Genomic DNA, 18,763 nt, shown 5'->3' with positions numbered 1-18,763 from the left:
GAAAAACTAAAGAGCTAGAGAACAAATCAGAAAGATAAAATATAAGAATAATTAAACTACCTGAAAGCTATTACTTACAAAAGAATTTTGACATAATAATTTGAGAAATAATTAAAGAAAACTGTTCTGAAGTGATAGAGCACAAAAGAGAAGTAAAAATAGAAAAAATACACCCATCACCACCTCAAAGGAATCCCCATGGAAAACTCATAGGAATATTATTGCCAAATTTTGAAAAAACCCTCCCCTAATCAAGAGAAAATTCTACAAGAAACAAAAAAAATAAAATTATGCAAATATGCTAGAGCTACAGTTAGAATTGTGCAAGATTTATCAGCAACTACAATAAAAGACTGCGAGTCTGAAATAATATATATAAACATTTAAAAGAATTAGTCCTGTGCCCAAAAATAGCATCCAGAAAAACTAAATAAAGGACATTCAAAGACCTTGCAGATTTTTCAGGACTTTGTCTCAACCAAACCTTAACTTAATAAAAAATTATATATATATATATATATATATATATATATATATAAGCCAACATCAAAGATTAATTTCAAGGATCTCAATGAGGACAAATTATGTTTTTTTGTTTTGTTTTGTTTTGTTTTAACAGGGAAATGTATTACATATGTTTAAGCTCAAACCAGTAATTGAATACCTCAACAGGAAGTTCTGGGCAGAGCTGAGTATGAGCTGACTCTAAAAAGCAAAACTGTTTAATCAACCATTTGTCCAGGAGAGTAAAATCACTATGGAGTTTCTATGGGGTCCTTCAAGGACCATGAGCCACAATAGAGAAAGTTCCAAGTAAACATAAGGATTCTCATGTGTTGAATTCTTCTAGGACCAAGAATAGATTGCCTTTGTATAATGTTTTTGGTCTTTCTTAATCATTTTGAAATCCTGAATAGAGTTTGTTCCAGCCTTATTGTCTGATGTATAGACATAAAAGTAATTTTTATCTTTCATGTCAAGTATCAAAAGAAATTAAGAAAAGTTATCATTAATTAATATTAAAATTACCTGACATTATTGAGCACACAGTCTGTAACAGATAAGCATTGTGGAAGAAGCATTGGAAAAGACTGCTGGTCTACCAAGGAATTTACAGGTTAGGTAAGATAAGGTTAGACAGAACTGCATACATTAGAAGTTAGCATGTTATAGACTGATCTTTGGGATGGGGTGGGGTGAAGCTGTTGGTTAGAATTTATCCCATTATTATTTTAACTAATGCTGGAAAGGCTAATCAAAGTAGAAACTTTAGTTATTAGTAGTAATTAAGTTAAACATATAAATATTGACAAAGAGGAAACAAAATGTACCTATTGTGCAGATGATATGATGGCTTATCTAGAAAATTCTAGATGATCTACAGTTGATCAATGGAAAGAGTTGAAATTTTAGAGTTCTGGATTGGCTTTTGCCTTTTTGTGATTTAGGGAAAAGGAGGATGGATGTGCCCAAAGTCTGATAGATTTTTGGGATAGGAAAATGGATTCTCCTCACCCTGATTTCATCATAAAATTTAAATAAAAATTTAAAAAAAACTTTACTTTTTAAAAATTTTTTTAATTTTTAGGTTATACATGTACATTCATTTTTTTACATATTTCCAGATGAGTCATTTTGGGAGAAAATAATCAGAACAAAAGGGGAAAATCATAAGAAAAAAAAAAAAAAAAAGAAAAGAAAAGGTTAAATAGTATTCTTTAATCAGCATTCAGGCTCTACAATTCTTCCTCTGGAAGCAAATGGCACTTTCCATCCAAAGCTTGTTGGAATTGCCTTGGATCAGTGAATTGTTGAGAAGACCCAAGTCTGCCATAGTGATCATGAGATTTCTAATGCTATTGTGAAAAAATGGCCTAGCATCTACACATTGCCATATTTGAACTTCACAAAAGTCTTGTAAGTGGCATAATATAGGTATTATTATTCCAGTTTACAGTGGGAAAACTGAAGTTTCTTTCTCCAAGGAAAATTAGAGAAGTTGTGAATTAGTTGCACGTGATCCCATAGCTAGTAAGTGTGAGAGGCAGGACTTAAACGTAGCATTTTATATACTATGTCACATGGTCTCTAAGTATATTTCTTATGCATTTTCATAGAAAGTTTCCAATTGTTATTCTTTTATTCTTTCTTAATGTGGTTGGGGAAGTAATGAAAGGGTTAGGGAGAATGAAGAGTCTTCTTTTTATGTGGTAAAGTCCTTGTTTTCTATTCCTCTGCAGCAGGTTTTGTTCTAGGCACAAGCTTCAGAATGATTGGTTTCTTGGGCTGCATAAAAACCCTTACTGTCTAATTCCAAGGGAATCTGAAGAGAAAAACAATTAGAATGTCTTGAATTACTCAAATCATTCAACAAACATTTATTAAGAGCTTTTATACTAAGCTTTTATACTTTTATACTAAGGATGTTAGAATATGCTAAGTTATGCTAGGAGCTAGGGAATACAAAGACCAAAGCTTGACAGTCCCTGCCCTAAAAGAGCTTTATATCCTATTGAAGAAGCAGCATGTTCAGAAATAAGTATATGAATATATTTACACATACACATATATACATATTTTTGTGTACATGTATGCAATGTATTCAGAATGCATACACACATGTGTTTATGGATTCATAGAAAGAAAATATAAAGTGGTGAGGACATAAATAACTTGAAGAGGGGGATTAGGAATTCCCTCAAGTAGGAAGAGCATTTGAGATAAACCTAGAAAGAATGTAGGGATTTCAGGAGGTAGAATCAAAGAGTTTGTATCTCCCTGAGATGAGAAATAGCATGTGTGTGATAGGCCTGGGCAAGAATATGTGGAGCCAGCTCTCACTGACTCTGGTGACTATGAAACTTTCATTCTAAAAATTTACACCTAGAAATCAGCAATTGCTACTAATCAGGACTTGAGTTATTGTTTTGGTGATGGTCTAGGCATCAGAAAGTGTTAATAATGAAGAATAAATATAAAAGTTTATGTGCATACATTCTGCCTCCCCCATGCCTATCCATTTATTAAACATTTCCAACCACTCTCTTTTATTACTATATAAACTTGGTTTGAGTTAGTAGTGTGCAGTAGAAGACTCAGGGAATGAAATCATCACCAGAATGGAAGCCTGGTGTCTATAGACTTATAATAATAATGATGATTATGATGATGATCATAATCATATGTTGTTTATATAGATATATATGTTGCATATATAATAAAAATAATTAGAATTGGCATTTACACAACATGTTAAGGTTTGCAGAATGCTTTTCAACTATCCACCATTTGAGTCTATCTCAAAATTCTTTCTATCTCAGAATAAGTGTAGTCAAATTCAAATAAAAACTGGGGGCTACTAAACCATACATAATGACCTGGTAGCTGCATGTTGATTTGGCTTCAAGGTATAATGTGATCTATTCTATGCCTATTTATTTATTTATTTAGCTAAATTCTCACAGGTATATTTTAATCCAGAGTATATACATGCATATATATGTAGATATATATTTATAAGAATACATATATGGGAATATAAATTTATATATACCTATACATATTCACATCCATGTGTGTATATATATATATATAAATATAATTATATGTGTATATATATATATATATGCAGACACAATTTCTTATGCTAAATATTTCCCAATTACATTTTAATGTGGGGTTTATACATATTTTATTTATTTTGCTAAATATTTCCCCAGTACATTTTAATCTAGAATTCAAAATAAGCACTGTGGGTTGCATGGACCATGTGTTTACACCCATGTTCTTTATACATCCATGACTTGAACACTGGTTTTCTCAGTCAATAGAAACCCAGCTTTGGGGCTCTGAAGAATAATCTATGGCTATGGTTTTATAGGTCTTTCTCATTCTAAATTTCTACTCGATTTAATTTTTACAAATATTTACTCATTTAATTCAGGGCCTCCTATGTACATGGCACAGGAGGAACCCAAAGATGATGACTGTTCTTTCTCCACCAAGAACTTATCATCTAGAACACAGAATAAGACAAGTATAAAAACAAATTCCAAGACTGTATGGGTCATTAGTGTACATATTTGTACATGTGTGTATGTGTAAGTGGGATAAGATGTGGTTACTGGGGGGGGGGGGATTCATAAAAGAAGTAACTGGTTGAGAAGCCTTGAACTATTGGTGCCATTTTTAAACAAATGAGCACCTGCCTGGAGCAAGAGTACAGAAGAAAGGAATTCCAGATAAAAAGGATAACATAAGCAAGGACACAGAAGTGGAAAAAACACAGGAATGTGTTCAGGAATTTAATTAATAATACTTGATTAAAATCTAGAGGAATAATAAGAAAAAATCTGAAAATTAGAATTATCCTAGATTGAGGACCTTGAAGAGCAGATGGAAAAATTTAGACTCAAGTTGAGTAGGTATTGGTGAGACATAAAGGAAGGAATTTGCTATAGACCATTAAACAATAACCTTAATAAGTTCTACAACTCAGAATATAAAATAAGGAAAGATAGTGTGGTCCTTTCTAAACAATAATTAAACAATTGAATGTTGAGTGAGTAATTATAATGACCAAGAGGAAAGCACTTCGCTTCTTCCACTAGAAAGATGGGGAACTATAGATGTGGAATGTTGCATACATAGTCAGATGTGTCAGTGGTTTTGCTGAACTATTTCCCCCTACCTTCAATCTTTGCAACAAAGGAATGCTCACTGGATGATGGATGATGGAATATATTTGAGGATGAATGTGATAATTTAAATAAATAAATAAATGGAGAGAAATTAAAATAAATTTAAATAAAATAAATAAATAAAAAATAAATAAAATAAAGTAAGTATTCTGCAGAAGCATCCATCATTTGCTATATTGACTTAGCCTATTAAAGATCAAATCTAGACAGCCTGAGTTAAAACCCCTTAAAGCTTCATTTGCAAAGAGGTATCATAATTTTTCTCACCGGGGTCTCTTTGCAGGGCTCCAAGGTAAAATTCTGTAAGAGCATGATCAGGGCAGTCTTCAAGGTCAGCAGAGCAAACCTCATTCCAATGCAGTTCCGAGGACCAGCTCCAAAGGGAAGGAATACATACGGATCGATGGATTTTCTTCCTTCTCGATCAAACCTGGTCCCAAAAAAGAGAAAGACCAAGAGAAGGTTTAAAAAAACAAAAACATATTTGATCTTTGAACTGGATCCAAACTCTATGGACTTTTATTATTCCCTCTTTCTCTTTTCCATTCCCCTCCATATTTAGAGGATTTAACAATCACATCTAGACCCATGTTCTGGGAGATGGAAATTTACTGAGAACCCAGTATTATTGAAATGATGCTCACCCAGGGCAGCTGCTGGGGTGATTTATTTATAGGAAGATCAGATTGAGCTTGGAAGGTTTCAGAATCTAAGTGTGGAGTGAAAAAGTTCAGTTGGGGCTGCTGTATAATAAATGCAGTTTATGGTGGATAAGTTTTCAGTATTCTCCTTCCTAGGAAATTGAATAAAAGGAGAGAAAGCTATTGGAGTCTCAATCTACATTTTAATTCCCTGTACTTTCACTCAGTGTACCATATATTTCATAGGCATAGATACATAGATCAAAGGATGTCAGAGCTGAAAGGGACTTTATAAGTCATCTAGTTCAAATACCTATTTTACAGAAGAGGAAACTGAGTTCCTTCAAAGTGATATGATTTATACAAAATCACATACTTAGTAAGTGACAGATTCTGGATTTAAATCCAGATCTTCCAGCTCTAATCCTAGCATTCTTTCTATTAAAAAAAAATAATAATAATAATGGATTGTATTCAGTAGAGGTTCTTGGGTTTGCATAAACAGGAAGTTTCCTGGATAGTTATTGGTGAGGAGAGCCAGAAACCCTCAGTTCTCTCTCCAGGATTGGAGATTGCAGACAGGAAGATCTGTGGTTTAACTTTTTTAAAATGTATTTATTTATTTAAAACTAAAATACAAAATAGAAAAAATAGAGAAGGAAAAAAACAGGGAAAAAAATAGTCATGTGCACAGTAGAACATAGGAAAAGATTTAAAATGTGCTACAATAAATTCCTTTTCAAGAACGAATATATAAAAACGAATATATATAAAAGCATTCCCTGGGGGTATTGTATTGTATTCAGAACTATCCATCTTCTCTTTTCTTCCTTGTAGGTTGTTTTTTGCTCTCTGCTGTTCACTTTTTTCCTTTTTTTTTTTTTTTTTTTTTAATAATTAAGCATGGATCTATTTATATATACATGCATTCATACATATAGATACATACATAATATATGTGCGCATATGTCCACACATATATTTACATACATATACACATACACAGATATCTATAATTATGTACATACATATTCATGTACATCTATGTAAAGTGGTACCTACTTGTCCTCTGTTTCTCTGAAGATAGATCCTTTTTAGGTCACTTGCCTTGATATTACTTAACCTTCCTCCTCATTTCCACTCCTGCCTGTCCTCGGGATGCCTTCCTTATTCCCTCTCTTCACCCTTTCCCTCCCTTTTTATCCCATTCCCATTAATCTGCATACTAAAGTATTCCTATTAATCTACATATCATTCTACTCCCCATTTATCCTATTCCCTCTCCTTATTTCATTTTAAATTTTGGAGGGTCTTATACCCTTATTGATGTATGTATATTGTTCCCTCTTTAACCCTGTGGGTAGAATTTCAGAACTACCAGCCCTCCTCCCTCCGTTTAATTCCTTTGAATCAGTACTTGCTCTTGCATCCCATTCAATTAATATAATTACTGTTGTTACCTTTTCCTACACAGTTTTGCCTTTTAAAATCATATCATATTCATTTTTGAACTACCCAAATACTAATGATAATTTTAAAATATAGATTACATTTTCATATATAAAACATAAATAGTTTGTTCTTATTGAATCCCTTAAATTGTGTATTTGATGTTTATCTCATACTTTTCTTGGTTCTTATATGTCAAACTTTCTTTAAGTTCAAGGCTTTTTTGCAACAAAATCCTGAAAGTCTGGCAATTTATTGAATATTTATTTTTTTTTGGTTCAGGATAATGCTTAATCTTGATGAATATAACATTTTTGGCCACAACCCCAGTTCTTTTTTGATTTGCAATACATAGCATTCCAAGTCCTGCAATTTTTTATTATAATTGCTGATAGATCTTGTGGTTCCAGCATATTTGAATTGTTTTTGTTATTGTTGATGCTAATTATAAAATTTTCTCTTTAATCTGGGGGTTTCAAAATTTAGCAATGATGTTCCTAAAGGTTTTCCTTGTAGGATTTCATTCAGCTTGTGATGAGTAGATTTTTTTCTTTCTCTTTTCTCCTCTTGTTCTAACACTTCAGGAAATTTATATATATATATATATATATATATATATATACGTATATATTTTTTTTTCTTTCTTTCTTGTATCATTGTATCAAGATTCTTTTTTTTTTTTTTTTTTTTTTTTTTTGCTCATAGCTTTCAGGTAGTCCAATTATTCTTATGTCTTTTCTTCTTGATCTGTTCTGCAGATCAATTGTTTTTCTTTTGAGATATTTCACATTCTCTTCTACTTCACTTTTTATGTTTTGTTTTATTATTTCTTGATCTCTTATAGCTTCATTGTCATTTCCTTACTTAATTCTAATTTTTAAAAAGTCATGTTCTTCCTTAAGCCCCTGGATCTTATCTTCTGATTGGTTGAGTTTATTTCCAAAATCTTGTTTTTCTTGTATTATTCTTTTCTTTTCTTTCTTGCTTATTTATTTATTTATCTATTTATTATTATTATTATTATTATTATTTAGTTTTTCCTCATTCTCATTTGATTTTTAAAGCCTTTTTTGAGTTTCTCTATAAATTACTTTTGGTCAGGTAACCATTTAACATTCCTCTTTGATCTAGAAGAGTCTTTTTAAAATTCAGTATCCTTCTCTGAAAATGAACTCTGTTCTTCCCTATTTCCATAGTAACTTTCTCCTTTGCCTGTTTTTTTTGTTTGTTTTTTTGTTTTTTTAAGAAAAATAAGGGCTTGTGAGTATGATAACCTCTAGTATTGTTATTGTATTGTATTGTATACAGAACATTTATATGATCCTATCAAATTGATTAATAGAGTAGGGGTCCAAATGAATTATTTCTCACACTATAAATCTGCCTGTGTTTCCCTCAAACAGGTTTTCACCCAATACATTCATAAGAGATAAGTAAACAGCAAAGCCTGTGTGCACAGAAAATTCTGAAAGGAATTCTGGCCTCCTCTGGGCATGAGCTGCTAGCTCTGCTGTAACAGTCAAGTTTTTGCCTATTTCTAACCCCACTGATTTTATGACAGGTGTCAATGTTGGTGAGAACATTCCTGAGGGGTATGTAACTATGGGAATTGTCCTGAGCTTTATGCTGCTGGTGGTAGGCATTATACCTCAGGACTAAGGTCTTCCTTTAGTTCTCCCTTCTGGTCCCAAAAGCAAGAATTCCACCCAACTGTTAGTACTGCAGCTGGAAGTGTTCTTGCCCCACTGCTTCTGCCCTCACCCAATGTGTGTCGGTTCCTTCTCAATCAGGACCATTTCTCAGGCAGCACCGGTAGACCTGGTGTCCCTTTTCAGCAGTTTTCATCAATCTTCCCCAGTTCAAACACCAGACTCTTCACACTATTTGGAAAATGAAAGTTCCTGTGACTGGGGCTGAAGGTACTTCTCACCCCAGCTAACCCCAGTGCTCAGCAGTTTGTTTCAGCACAACTAGCTTGGAGAAACTCACACTTCAGAGGGTCCAAACCTCCATCTCTGTATCTTTCTTCAAATCTTTTCCAATTGTCTTAAGAGGACCACTGTTCTACCCTGAATTCTATTTGTTTTTAAACACTTTATATTCACTCTGAAGAACATTTTTGTCTTACTTGGGTAGGAAATCTGGAGAACTTGGAATTTTCTGATCCATCTTCTCAGAATCCTCGGTAACTTTTTCTTAAACAGGTGGAAATTGGGTAAAACGAACATCAAAGCAATCTTGAAGGAGAAAAGGCATTGGTACTACATGTAGCTTGAGGGAAAGAGGAAGGGATACAATGTGTATAAATGAGATAGGGACATTGTTGCCAGGCAACTTGGAAATTGACTCTTGTTCATGCTCTTTAAAATAGGAATGTGTGCGTGTATACCTAAGGTCTTCTCCCTGTAATTCTGACTGCCTGGTCTCCTTTTACAACAGAGTAAAGCTCAGGACAATTCTCTTAGTTACATACCCCCAGGGGATGCTCTTAATTCCACTGCCACCAGTCATAATGCCAGTGGGGTTAGAAATAAGTAAAAACCTAGCTGTTAACAGAGGCAGCTGTCCCAGGAGACACCAGAATTCCCTTAAATTGGCTGTTCACACAGGCTCTGCTGTTTACTTATCTCCTATGTCTGAATTGGGTGAAAACTTGTTTGAGGGAAACACAGGCAGATTTGTAAAGTGTGAGAAATAATTCATCTGGACCCCTATCTATTAATCACTTTGATAGGATCATCTCAAAGTTCTGTATTAGCCCCAGAGCTGGGAGCTGCAGATTTTCAAGTTTACCTATTTAATTATAGGAAGTTAACTAAAGGCCCTCCACCCTTGTTTTTCCTTGTCATGGGGACCAAGTCCAGTGTGGTGGAGGTGACTCAACTACATGGAAAATCCTCCAATATGTCTTTGTACCTCCTGACCAATCTCTTGTCCAACAGGAGACATGATTACTTAGGTCATTGACTGTTTTAGATTTTACCATTTCCTCCTGCCAACCCCCCCCCAAAAAAAAAGCCTGTCCATTTTGTGTAGATATATGTCTTTCTTCAACCAACTTGTGACTATGCTGACACATTATTTTGCTTATTTTAGCTTATGCATATTATGTCAATCAGTGGAATTATTCTTTATTTGTTGAATTTGCTTTTGTTGAATGTCTGGACATCTAGCCCCATAAAAGTAGAGCCCTGGAAGAGAGGCATCTCAGGTCATGAGTAAGATCTGATGTCTACTTCATTAGAGGGGACTATGGACCCTTTAACAAAGTGTCATTGGTTCAGAGTTCTGCCTCAGTCTCTTTTATTGTAGGTGGGATATTTTAATTCCCACAAAAGCAAGTTTAAAAATAGTCTGGGATTTGTAATCAGCCCACCTAGGTAAAATTCCAGTTCTTTTTTTTCACATTATTATTATTATTATTATCAGCATGATATAGTAAATAGAGAGAGCTGGTCTCAGAACCAGGAAGACCCAAATGTAGGTAGCTTCTCTCACACTGCCTGGATAACTCTGGGCTAGTTTTTTTAACACCTTAGAGCTTTAAGCATTTTAGGAATTAAATTTCAGAGAAGATACCTACTTGTGGTAGTAGTTTTTTATGCCATTAAAATCTTGGGTCCAGTGCCCACACTTACTATCATCATCATCATCATCATCATTATGGGTAACGTGGATTTGTACAAAGAAGACATTGACCTTTGCCCAACCTTGAGGGTGTGTTCGTGACTGAAGTTACACATAATACCACTCTGTTTTTAATATCTGGCTAATCCCTCTCTGTTACAGCTGCTCAAAGCTATTATCTTCAATTAAATTCCATGCACAGCATATGGCCCCACATCCTGGCTTGAGATGCTGGGGCTATTCACTGTGATCCATGTCCCATTGAAACATCCTGCTTACTTTTGCTTCATAGTCTCAACACGTTCCTTTTAATGTTAATCAGTTTATTGCCTTCTCTTCACATACCTTTCAGGACGGAACTCTTCAGGTTCTGACCAGTACTCTGGGTCATGATGTAGAACAGAGACAGGGATCATCACAACTGTCCCCTTAGGAATGGTTATTCCATTTATCTCAGAAGTTTTCTCACAGATTCTCTCTAGGCGTCCTCCCAGTGGGAAGAGTCTGAGTGTCTCATTCACTACCATATCTAGATACTCCAATTGAAAGATGATATCATAGGTAGGAGCTGCCTAAGAAGAGAAGTCAAAATTAATTTTATTGGCAAATACTCAATGTTTACTACTAGCAGTGCCCTAGGAGCAATAATGGGGAAACCAAAGAAATAATCCAATCTAATTACTTTAATAAAAATTGACTTGTTTGTCAACAAGGTGATAGAAGAGTCCTAGATTTGGAGTAAAGAAGATCTAAGTTCAAATCCAGGATATCTATTAACAAATCACTTAACTTCTATATGCCTCAGTTTCCTTGTTTAAAAAAATGAAGATAAAAATAATATCAATCTCCCATATTTTCAATAGGATAAAATTATACTATTTGCAAGACATTTTGCAAACCATTAAGTGCTATATAAATGGTAATTAGTTATGTAGGAAGCAATAGCTGATCATGGGCTCAGGTCTGAGCATCATGTTTTGGGAGATGCTGTTTGAAAATATAATTCAACCCCATAAGAATATTAATAGTCTATGATCATTCCTAAATTAGTAGAATTAATGCTAAATTCTATCTGGTCACTCCTAGAATAAATATTTAAATATTTTCTTCCAACTTCATTACAGCTATAATAACACATCATGAATATGGGAGTTGGTTCCAATAGGAATTTCATTCATTCATTTGAAATTGTCTTATTGAACTATTGACCATCCATTCATTGTCCTTTCCTTCAATCAAAAGTTAAAGATTGAGTGTTTTTGTGACTGGAGAGATGATGAAATTCTGAAATTATCCCTTCTATTAGCTGTTAGGTAATTTTTTTTTGCAATATTCCTAGCTTTGAGCAACTGTACTTTAAAATGTCATCAGTTCAGATGTAACTAATTTATGGATTTGTTATTCTTTAGATAAAGAATAGGTACCTAGCTTATAGTTCACAGATAAGATATCTGTGAACTATATATGAAGAATTCAGTTGCTAAGCAATGATGTAAAGATTTATAAATAAAATATTTAGAATGACTGGAGAGAATAAACAGTTTCCAAGTAATTTAGAAGCACTCATTTACTACAATTGCTATTCTAATTATGAACCATAAGCTGGTCATTAAACATTCCTTCCTAGCATTTTCACTGGACAGTTACTACATACATTAGCAGTTATGACATACATTGCAAAGAAAGAAAACTAATACTTCCTAGAAAATAGGCTTTCAGATTGATTTTGCACACCTTGGTCTCAATCAGTAAGGCTTGACTGCTTTGGGTTAAATAGACAACATTGGTATTATACACTTTCTATGGCAGATAATGTTGCATTAGCTGGTTCTCATTTGGAGTATAAGAACTTTTGGCTGATTCTCCTATTTCTCTAGCATCAATTCTAGGAAATGTTATTTATCAAGAGTGAGTCCGTTTTGTTTCCAGCACATGCTAGATAACTCTCCATTCTCTGTGGGTTCATATCTCCTATATTGTATCATGTCATTTAGCCCTTTGCTAGCAATAGTTTTGTATCATGTGCTTCATACATAGTGGACTTAAATGAACATTCTTCAATTACTAAATATTTATTGGATGAAGTTAATTGATTGCTTTTGTCTGCTGATAATATAAACATAGCCTTGGGAAAGCTTATGTTACATAGTATATTTAAGCTTGAGAGCAATCATGGCAAAGTGACTATAGAATAGATTTGGAAACTGCAAAAGCTTGAGTTCAAGTCTCCATACTGACTGTGATCTTGGGCAATTTATTTAACCTCTTAGAGTTTTAGGCAGCTGATTTGTGATTTGTAGTAACTGATTTGTAGTAAAGTTACTGACTTATATGAGCAGAGGAATTCTTCCTTAGGAGTTCTGTTCTATTCACAGGTTCAGATCTTATCTTTACTCTGCTTGGACTGAGCTCAATTTAAGATTTAATAAGAATTATTAACATTGAAAGGATATGTCAGTATTATTCACCTTGAAGGTAAAGAGTTGAGAGAGAAAAGGTATCTTTCCATTTCTGTGCTATTGACCTTTTTGTCCACTATTTTTCAGAACACACAGAGAGAGAGAGAGAGAGAGAGAGAGAGAGAGAGAGAGAGAGAGAGAGAGAGAGAGAGAGAGAGGAGGAGGAGAGAGAGACAGAGAGAGAGAGAAACAGAAAGAGAGACAGAGACAGAGACAGAGACAGAGACAGAGACAGAGAGACAGTTTTTCTCTTTTCCATTTTGGATAAATAAATAATAAAAAAGTTATCGTATGCTAAATCTTTATTGAATTTTCAAATTGAATAAATAAGCATTATTTGTCCTTTTTTTTTTTTTTTTTTTTTTTTTACCTTATTGGATAGAGTACTGTCTATCTCCTCAAGGAGTTTCTTCTGGATTTCGGGATGAGTAGCCAAATTATAAGCAATGAAGGCAAGGGTTGAGCTTGTAGTTTCATAGCCAGCAAAAAGAAAGGTAACCGCCTGAGCAGCAATCTCCATTTCAGTCAGAGCTTTAAGGGGAGAACCAAGAGAGAAAAGCAGGCAATGGTTAGAATCCTGGAGAGTACCTGAATTATAACTGAAAAGAAATATTTCACTCTGGATCTTGGATGGAATCAATTTTGGTCATTAACTAATCAAAGGAAAATGCCATGTTAAATGTACGGTCTCTCCCTGGTCCTTGTGAAATGTTCATTTGACACAGAGGAAATGAATTGGAAACTGAATCTTTTTGGTTGCTTGTGGAAGTTTTATGAAGTCATTCAGGTGAGTACAACAGTACAATAATGACCTGGTGAGCAGAGCAGAGCAATTAAAAAAAAAAAATCATCGAATTCCCAAGCCGAATGGGACCAAGACCCTCATTTATAGAAGAGATTGAGGGTCAAAATAGTTAAACTGAGTTTGTCCAAAGCCACAGCTGCTAATAAATTCAGGACTAGGATCCAGGTATAACAAATTCTAAAGTCCATTTTTTGGGGAAAAATTCTTTCATTTTTTATTTTACATGATAATTCCTTTGAAATTGTTGATTATGATGGACTATTACTAGAATAATTAATTTTATATTTCTGTTCACATTCAACAACTCACATCATGACATTACCTTTTGGAGAGTTATTCTTCTCTTTAGATTCAGGGTCATTTGTGGCCTGGGAATCAATCATTAATTGCAGGAAATCTATGCGATCCTGGGGATAGAGACAGGTTCAGAAAAGTGAAAATCAAGTTGAAATGACTAAAGTCTTCATATAAGCTACATCATTCTTTCTATGAACTCCATCTTTTTCTGTGGCACAATCATAAATTGAAAAGACTGGTAGAAGAAAATGCCTAAGTTTCTTAGACATTTCCATTATAAAAAAGGCCTGAGAATTCACTAAATCTTGACAAGAAGAAGGAGCTCTCTTTGATCCCTGCCCCCCATTTTACATTTAGATTTTGAATGGTACAGTCCTCTCTTTATCCAAACCATAATATCATAATACCACTTACCCACACAGAGCTGGCTCTATGCAAAAACATGGTGTGTGCAAAGCTTATTTTTCAGCTTCCATCCCTCTAGTTCCTCTCTAAGCCCACCTAATGCCCTTATGATCTCTTCCATACATCTTTATCAAAATATACTCTTAGCTTACTTTCATGCTGGAAAAGATCAAATGAATTAATGCATATTGAAGTGTTAACAACTGATCATTCCTCCAAGAAATGGTGGTCAAGTTACAAGGGATAAAAATGAGAATCATGCTTGTAATTTTGTAGCCAGCAAAATGAAAATAATAATTTGGTTAGAAATCTCCACTTCAACCATGATTGTTAGGAGAAAACCAAGTATAAAAGTGAGAGAAGTACAACCAACAGGCAGAATCTTGAAGAGCTCCCATGCTCACAGTCAGAATGGAAAGAAAGAGTAAGAGAAACAGGGTTTATTAAGTGCCTACTATGTACCAAGACACTATAGTAAGAACTTTATAAATATTATCTTAAAAATATTTCTCTTTTTATTAAAGCTTTTTATTTGCAAAACACATGCATGGATAATTTTTCAACATTAACCCTTGCAAAACCTTGTGTTCCAAATTTTCCCCACCTTTCCCTCACCCCCTCCCCTAGATGGCAAGTAATCCAATATGTGTTAAATATGTTAAAAAAATATATGCTTATCAAATATTTTGTTCTTGATATTTGAAGGGTTGTGGATTGATCATGTGAATTGATGCTTCTGGAAAACCAGAAGAATTTCTACTATCTATATGTACTTTTATTGTAATACCAAATACTACAAAAATGAAAAACTTTCAAGACTAGTAATTTTAAACAACATCAGCTTCCCCTCCACCCTCTGCTTTATACTACTCACTAGTAAAGTATGAGAGCATTAGGTTTGATTGATAGCAGAGTCCAATGAAGAATATTCTCTCTTCTCTGTCTCTTTATCTCTGTTTCTGTCTCTGTCTCTATCTCTCTCTTTCTTTGTCTCTGTCTGTCTCTCTGTATTTCTCTGTCTCTGTGTGTGTCTCTGTGTGTATGTGTCTCTCTGTGTGTCTCTGTGTCTTTCTGTGTCTCTGTCTCTCTCCATCTATCTCTGCCTCTCTCTGTGTGTCTTTCTGTGTCTGTGTCTGTCTGTCTGTCTCTCTCTCTCTGTCTCTCTTACATCCTCTCTTTCTTCCATCTCTCTCTTCCTTCCCTCCCTCCCCCTCTATCCCCCTCTTCCCCTTCTCTGTCTCCCTCTGCTCTGTCTCTCTCCTTCTCTCTCTGTTTCTGCCTCTCTCCGTCTCTCCTTCTCTCTGTGTGTCTCTGTCTTTGTCTCTCTCGGTCTCTCTACCCTCCCCCGTCTCTGTTTGATTCTCTCCCCCTTTGTCTTTCTTACACCCTCTCTTTCTTCCTTCTCTTTCCTCCTTTTTCCCTCTCCCCCTCTTTTCCCCTTCTCTGTCTCTGTCCATCTCTCTTCCCCTCTGTCTCTCTCTGTCTATCTCCTTCTTTCCTTTTCCTCTCTTCCTTCCCGCTCTCTCTTCCTTCTTCTCTAACTCTCTGTCCCTCTATCTGTGTCTCTTCTCTCTCTCTCTCTCTCTCTCTCTCTCTCTCTCTCTCTCTCTCTCTCTCTCTCTCTCTCTCTCTCTCTCCTTCCCTCCCCTCCTTCTCTTTCTCTGGCTCTCACTGTTTCTCCCTCTGTCTCTGTCTGTCTCCCTCCCTCTCTCTCTTTCTCTCCATCCCTCTCTTTCTCTCTCCATCCCTCCTTCCCTCCCTCTGTCTCTCTTTCTCTCTCCATCCTCTCTTTCTCTCTCCCTCCTTCTCTCTCTCTCTCCATCCCTCTTCTCTCTCTCATCCTTCTCTCTCTCTCTTTTTCTCTCCCTCCTTCTCTCTCTCTCTCTCTCTCTCTCTCTCTCTCTCTCTCTCTCTCTCTCTCTCTCTCTCTCTCTCACACACACACACACACACACACACACACACACACACACACACACCCATAATCATAAGGTAATAGAGTTAAAAAGAGACTTGGGAATAATTTCATTCAATCCCTTCTCATTTTCCAAATAAGGAAACCAGGTTCCTGAGAAGATAGGTTATTTGCCCAAGATCACATAGAGACATTTAGTTATTGGTAGGATCTGGACCATAATCCAGGTCTCTTCATTCCCAGCATGCCTGCACACTGCACTGTCTTTAACATCATAAGATCACCCAAATTGAATATGAAGCCTCATCTCTGTTCAACTTCATGTGGACTTTGTCCTGAATACCAGATTTCAAATGCATTTACTGAACTGCTAAATTACTATAATACAGGGAAGACCCAAAAATTCTTGGTGCCTAAGTTTCCCTAAATGTAAAATAAGAGAATTTAATTAGATAATCTCAGTTTCCTTCTATCTCTAAACTTAAGGTGCTATGAAAAAAACAAACAAAAATATATTCTTTGGTCAAGATATGTACTCAATCCCAAATTTCAGCAAAGATAACTTTATATATTCTAAAGTTAAACCTACCCTGCTGTTGCTCTTTTGCCGGTCTACCATGATACGTCGCATTGAATTCACAAGGAAGTCCAGAATTTTTTTAGGGAAAAGAGTCACATTCATTTTTTCCAATATGGGCACAACAGAAGGAAACACCACTAGAGAAAAGAGCAAAAGAAACTAGTCAATATAATATAAAAAGGAAGAAGGAAGCTTTTCAGAGATCCTCTCTAATGACAATTATGAAACATGAGGTAGAGTAGGAAAAGTGGGAGAAAACTTCTTCTCTGACATGAGAAATATATTTTCTCCATTTTTTCCTGGAAAGCTGCCCTCAAATATTTTAAGTTTCACTTGAATATTAGGGCATGAAATATGGCTCTTTCCAACTCATGAGAAACTGAGTTACTATAGTGAAGCTATAAAAACCCTCAGGTCAGGATGTGAGCAATCATCTAGGTATTTTTATGAGGACTAGATTCCATACATATTAAGATAAGCAGTGGGTTTAAAAATCTGAAGGAGAGCAGCTTCTTGATGCGGACAAGGAATGGGTCATTAGGGTTGTTAATGGAGTCGATGTCCACGCCAAAAGAAGTACTGGTGATGACATCCAGGCTGTAGGCCCCAAAGATACTGCAGAGAGAAAAAGATTTTTTTATTAAAAGCCCCAAAGTTGGCAGAAATTTAAGATTCTCAGATGATCTTTCAAAATGATCTTTCTTAAGCACTCCCACTGTACACAACTCTGTGCTAGGGTTATGGGAGATGCTAAAGAAGTTTAACTATTGACAACTTGATTACCATTTTTGCATATACACAAATGTATACACACATACACATATATACACTCATATATATATACATTTTATGTATACACACACACACACACACACACACACACACACACACACACACACACGTGTGTGTATATTTATCCAAGGAAGCTGATAGTCAAGAGAATTCGGTTCTAGCCCCAATTCTGAGTTATATTAGACAAGCCATTTCTCCTTTCTGGGTCTCATTTTCTTAATCTGAAAAATGAAAAGTGTGGTCTCAATGGTCCCCAAGTTCCTTTCCAGTTCTAACTGTATAATCTTGTATCACTAAAAGCTTCTGATGTTCTAGGATTTTATGATGCACTGATATAGTATACAAGGTACTATAGATATGTGGATGAAAAGTAGCTATAATTATTTTTCAGCTTCTTAATGATCCAACAATGTGAAAATCTCAAACACGTGGTAGCCTTATAGTGGAGAGTAAAGTGGAAGACATTATTTAAAAAACTGCAGGAGCAGGTAGGTGGCACAGTGGATAGAGCACTAGCTTTGGATTCAGAAAGACCTTAATTCCATTTGCTTTGGGGGAAAAAAGCTACACAAAGATTCACTTGAACAGATAGTCTCATCTAGTTTTTACTTTAATTCCTCTCCTTGGAAAAGAGTCCTTTGAGGTTTGTCAAAAAGGACTTTTTTTAGAATTGCAAAAGTATTTGGTCTCTTTCTCTTGTCTCCAATCCTTAAACAGGAAATATTTGTTATTCCAGTAATAGATCCTGATACTTACATTTCAAATAATTGTCTTTTCTCTTTTGACTGATATCCTCTTTCTCTACTCCTTCTGTAAAATGCTATTCTTTTCTATCCTTTGATGCTTCAGGATATTGTAATTCACTGTATATTTCCTCCAGCAGGGAGCATAGTACACATAGTAAATATTTCTTGAATTAAAACAAATTGAATTGGAGCATATGAATTCACAGACTTTGGGAATAACAATAACAATAGAGCAATATTTTTATGTTGCCCTAAGGTCTGCAAAGAGCATGCTAGATCTGACCTCATTTGAACCATATAAAAATCCTTAAAATTAGACTTTAGCCTAATTTACAGTTGGGGAAAGT

The 18,763-nt window shown here is 35.0% G+C and overlaps 1 protein-coding gene across 1 annotated transcript in view; it reads right to left on the bottom strand.

Moving 5' to 3' along the window:
- Positions 1-1,557: 1,557 nt before the first annotated feature.
- LOC141550489 (cytochrome P450 3A24-like) overlaps positions 1,558-18,763 on the bottom strand; it is a 47,216-nt gene continuing 30,010 nt past the window's right edge. The window contains exons 7-13 of the mRNA XM_074281204.1: positions 17,345-17,493; positions 16,888-17,015; positions 14,004-14,088; positions 13,247-13,407; positions 10,763-10,989; positions 4,968-5,130; positions 1,558-2,323 (exon numbers count right to left, since the gene is read on the bottom strand). Of these exons, the coding sequence (XP_074137305.1) occupies positions 2,252-2,323; positions 4,968-5,130; positions 10,763-10,989; positions 13,247-13,407; positions 14,004-14,088; positions 16,888-17,015; positions 17,345-17,493 (985 nt within the window). The 3' untranslated portion in view covers positions 1,558-2,251. The remainder of the gene's footprint in view (positions 2,324-4,967; positions 5,131-10,762; positions 10,990-13,246; positions 13,408-14,003; positions 14,089-16,887; positions 17,016-17,344; positions 17,494-18,763) is intronic.

This window comes from Sminthopsis crassicaudata, chromosome 1, assembly GCF_048593235.1.
Source record: "Sminthopsis crassicaudata isolate SCR6 chromosome 1, ASM4859323v1, whole genome shotgun sequence".
In the NCBI taxonomy this organism is placed as follows: Eukaryota; Metazoa; Chordata; class Mammalia; order Dasyuromorphia; family Dasyuridae; genus Sminthopsis; species Sminthopsis crassicaudata.
The sequence above is the reverse complement of the archived record's forward strand: the minus strand, read 5'-3'. Positions and strand labels throughout refer to the sequence as shown.